A 4,945-nucleotide genomic window follows, 5' to 3' on the forward strand; every position below is an offset into this window, starting at 1 on the left:
AACTAGCCGGGCGAGGTGGCGGGCGCTTGTAGTCCCAGCTACTCGGGAGGCTGAGGCAGGAGAATGGCGTAAACCCGGGAGGCGGAACTTGCAGTGAGCTGAGATTCGGCCACTGCACTCCAGCCTGGGCGACAGAGGAAAAAAAAAAAAATTGTTTTATTGAGATAATTTACATATCAAAATTTACCCTTTAAATTATACAACTGCTTTTTTTTTTTTTTTTGAGACAGAATCTTGCTCTGTTGCCCAGGGTAGAGTACAGTGGTGCGATCTCACTGCGCTCACTGTGACCTCAGCCACCTGGGCTCAAGCAGTTATCCTGCCTCAGCCTCCTGAGTAGCTGGAACTATAGGTGTGCGCCACCATGGCTGGTTAATTTTTAAAATATCTTTAGTAGAGACCAGGTTTCACCATGTTGGCCAGGCAGGCCTTGAAATCCTGACCTCAGGTAATCTGCCTGCCTCAGCCTCCCAAAGTGCTGGGATTACAGGCATGAGCTACCATGCCTGGCTTTTGAAATTTTTTATTTATTTTTTTCTTTTTTGAGACAGAGCCTCCCGCCTCTTCCCTCAGGCATGCACTGGCACGATCTTGACTCACTGCAACCTCTCCATCCCCGGTTCAAACAATTCTTGTGCCATAGCCTCTTAAGTAGCTGGGATTACAGGTACCCGCCACCACACCCAGCCAATTTTTGTATTTTTGTTTTTTTTTTTTTGAGATGGAGTCTCGCTCTGTCACCCAGGCTGGAGTACTGTGGCCGGATCGCAGCTCACTGCAAGCTCCGCCTCCCGGGTTCACGCCGTTCTCCTGCCTCAGCCTCCCGAGTAGCTGGGACTACAGGCGCCCGCCACGTCGCCCGGCTAGTTTTTTGTATTTTTTAGTAGAGACGGGGTTTCACCATGTGAGCCAGGATGGTCTCGATTTCCTGACCTCGTGATTTGCCCGTCTCGGCCTCCCAAAGTGCTGGGATTACAGGCTTGAGCCACCACGCCCGGCCGACAAAACTGTTTCTTAGGACTCTTGTTACAAGAACACACTTCAAGAATATTTGCTTTTGTTAACTCCAGTGCTATTTTAATTACTTGAACTTCATTTTCTAAGTTTATGATTTTTCATGACTGTAGTTTGTAGAAATACACTTACAAAACAACATGGTACGTGCTTGCACATTGTATTTATATAAATGCCAAACAAAAATTTTGTGATGTTAAGGGACTTCTGGTATTTTGCATTCCATTTCATTTAAAAACTGCTGGTTGTGATTGAGCGCTATGGCTCATACTTGTAGTCATCACAGCACTTTGGGAGGCTGAAATAGGAGAATCACTTGAGTCCAGGAGTTTGAGACCAGCCTGGGCAATATAGTGAGACCCCATCTCTTAAAACAGTAAATAAATTAACAAGTGCCTATAGTCCTAGCCAGTGGGTAACTAGAGAATTTTGCAAATTTGATTTGCCACTATCCCTCAAAATCAAGAAACGAACTTAAGAAAGCAGTTTTTAAAGAAAAGTGATCATCTCTTAAGCCCAGGATCTAGGCTGCAGTGAGCTATGATGACACTGCTGCACTGGACAACAGAGCCTGGGCAACAGAATGAGACCCTGTCTCAAAAAAAAAAAAAAAAAAAAAACAAAGCTGATTATGACTGTTAAAGGATTTAATGATTCACTAATGTGACAGTCCTCAATTTGAAAAACACTAGTCTATGTGGTCACTTAGAAGTTTCTTTTTCTGAGACAGGGTCTCGCTCTTGCTCAGGCCGAAGTGCAAGGATGTGATCATAGCTCACTGCAACCTTGAACTCCTGGGCTCAAAGAAGATCACTTTTTTTTTTTTAAACTGCTTTCTTAAGTTTGTTTCTTGGTTTTGAGGGATAGTGGCAAATGAAATTTGCAAAATTCTTTAGTTTTTATTTGTTACAAATTTATGGCACTATGTGGTCACGTTGTTGCTGTTTTTTTCTTTTTTGAGACCGAGTCTCACACTTTCACCCAGGCTGGAGTGCAGTGGTGCGATCTCATCTCACTGCAAGCTCCACCTCTCGGGTTCACCCCATTCTCCTGCCTCAACCTCCCGAGTTGCTGGGACTACAGGCACCTGCCACCACGCTCGGCTAAAATTTTGTATTTTTAGTAGAGACGGGGGGTTTCACCATGTTAGCCAGGATGGTCTCGATCTCCTAACCTCGTGATCCGCCCACCTCAGCCTCCCAAAGTGCTAGGATTACAGGCGTGAGCCACTGCGTCTGGCTGTTGCTGTTTCTTTAGTAGTGCCCTGAGATTCAAAATAATTAAGCAGAAGACTTTGAAGTCTTCTTACCAGACTAGGCAAGAACTAAATGTAATATTTTTTAGTGTTTAAGTAAGCATTAGTGATAGACTATTAAGTTTCATCTTTTTTATTAGATTGCTGAGCTGAAAAGAGGTGCTGAAATTATTGTTTGCACACCTGGTCGAATGATTGACATGTTAGCAGCTAACAGTGGTAAGTCAGGGGTATTTTTTTGGTGTCTTTCCTTTTGAATTCTTTACATTTTTTTGTTAAAACAGATGCAAGAAACCAACAAAGGGTTTCTATATTTCTTCTTAAAGTTGCAATATCTTAAAATTTGTAGCCTGTATTCCCAGCTACTTGGGAGGCTGAGGCAGGAGAATAGCTTGAACTCGGGAGGCGGAGCTTACAGTGTGCCAAGATCGCCCCACTGTACTACAGCCTGGGTGGCAGAGCGAGACTCCGTCTCAAAAAAAAAAAAAAAAAAACTTGTATTGGAACAAGTTGATTATTATAAGCATTAATGATATTTTTGCAATTTAAAAATTTTTTTCAGAAGTAACTCTGTTTGATCATAACTTGGATTCTTAATCCATTTTTGGCCTGGCTTTGCTTAGTAAAAGAATAGGGTAGTAGCTTTTTCTTTATTACAAAATTTAGACTTTTTCTACACATGAGCTAGTATTTTCTTACAATACTACATAAATTAAGATATTGCAGCTTCAAGAAATTTTATCTTTTGTAAATATTGCATGTTTGTAGCTCAAATGTTATGCTTTGTTAAATTATTCCCTATCAAAACTCTTACTAAACTGTTGACATTATTTAACTTCTGTGGAGAAAGGCCCTTCAAGATTTATAGAACTGGGCTTCCGAGACTTAAACCATCAAAGGTAGGTAATTTAATGCTGTTCCCGACCTTGCAAAACTAATTGGGGCTACAAATACTAGTGTGGAATACTTAAATATTAGATAGCACTTATTTTGGCACTTTTTATTTTTTGAAGAAAATGTTCTCAGAGGTTTCTGTTGCAATATTCAGTATGTACATAATAGAGTGTTAAGAACTGTGAGTTAGTGCATGTTTTTAATAGTATTCTGCTTGAATTTCTGTATGAACTTAATTCTAATTGTACATGAAGTTGGCAAAGTGACATCGAAATTGTTTGAGAAGTCTTTGTGCTTGTCTAGCATATGGAAAGTTTTGGTTTGAATGCTGATTAAATAATCCCTTGTTTTTTTTTTTCTCAATGCTGCATTAAGTCTTCTGAAATTCATCTTGATTAATTTTACCCTTTTCTCTTGTCTGTCATTTCGGTCTATTTTTAAATAACTTCTTATACATGTTTTTGCCAGGAGATTGATTCAACAGTTGATAGCAATGCTTGTGTTAATATTTTAGAAGAGGTTTCCTGTGTATGTATTTTGTTTTCACTGGTTAGGAAGCCAGTTGGCATTTATTTAAGTCAGTGGATTCACTTAATAAAATTGGGATTTATATCTTTGTATGGAAAATGTGTTTATGTAATGTGTTTTGGTATTTAAAGTTATATGCTGTCGAATAGCTTCTCATTAAGGGTTTGACGTGCCCATTTAAGAAGCTTCTAAATATATGAAGTAGGTTGTAAAATAATATAGAGAGGCATTTTCTGTGTCTAAAATAGCACTAGAACTTGCTTTCCACACATACGCTGTAATCTCTAATATGTTTTTTTCTAGGTGATGCTGTCAGATAATGGCTGATGTGGCTCGATGCTTCATCTCAGTCTTAGTTTTATGATGTGTTTTGGAGAGGGCTGTTTTCTGAATTTTACAGGTTCTTCAGGCCCTATGATGGTATGCAAGAGACGAGTTTGACAAAATAAAGGGCCTCATATACCCATTGTCAGAAAGTATTTGTCACTAGATTAAGACATTTTAGATCAAAATTTCTTTTCACTTTTTAAAGATACCTAACTTACCCCTCTGGTTAAGTCAGGCATTTTAGTTTCCTTTACAGTTTTTAAAAGTTCTTGGTAGCCATAAAATGAATTGGGACTGATTTTTAGTTTTCTTTTTGTCTTTATTTTTCTTCTCATCTTAGGTCGGGTCACAAATCTTCGAAGAGTGACATATGTTGTTTTAGATGAAGCAGACAGAATGTTTGACATGGGTTTTGAACCCCAGGTAATCATTACATTCCTTAAGTGTTTTGAAATGTAAATATAACCTTGTAGCTGCCATGAGAATGAAATGTTCATGTGGTTTCTGAAATTCACACACACTTCTGTTGCATGGTAATACAGAAGACTGGGGACATAGAGTATTGAAGCACATATTTATGTTTCAGATTCCTCATAAAACTTCTTCAGGAGGTGTTTATACTGGCATTTCTTAGCCATGTAAGACCAACACCAGTAAAACTAGAATTGGAGTGCTAATAATAGACCTTAAGCCTTATTTTATTTTTTTGAGACAGAGTCTTGCTCTGTCGCCCAGGCTAGAATGCAGTGGAGAGCGATCACCACTCGTGGCAACCTCTGCCTCCTGGGTTCAAGCGATTCTCCCACCTCAGCCTCCCAAGTATCTAGGACTACAGGTGCCCACCACCACATCTGGCTAACTTTTGTATTTTTAGTAGAGATGGAGTTTCACCATGTTGGCCAGGCTGGTCTCGAACTCCTGACCTCA

The 4,945-nt window shown here is 39.7% G+C and overlaps 1 protein-coding gene across 1 annotated transcript in view; it reads left to right on the plus strand.

Annotated features, from left to right (window-relative positions):
* The window catches only part of LOC105523812 (probable ATP-dependent RNA helicase DDX46), a gene marked incomplete at its 3' end in the record, with an annotated part of 63,641 nt that overhangs the window by 34,730 nt on the left and 23,966 nt on the right, over nt 1-4,945 (plus strand). Inside the window, exons 8-9 of the mRNA XM_011958819.1 lie at nt 2,410-2,488; nt 4,359-4,441. Coding sequence (XP_011814209.1) covers nt 2,410-2,488; nt 4,359-4,441 — 162 coding nt within the window. The remainder of the gene's footprint in view (nt 1-2,409; nt 2,489-4,358; nt 4,442-4,945) is intronic.

This window comes from Colobus angolensis, unplaced genomic scaffold (genome assembly GCF_000951035.1).
Source record: "Colobus angolensis palliatus isolate OR3802 unplaced genomic scaffold, Cang.pa_1.0 Scaffold476, whole genome shotgun sequence".
NCBI classification, from domain to species: domain Eukaryota; kingdom Metazoa; phylum Chordata; class Mammalia; order Primates; family Cercopithecidae; genus Colobus; species Colobus angolensis.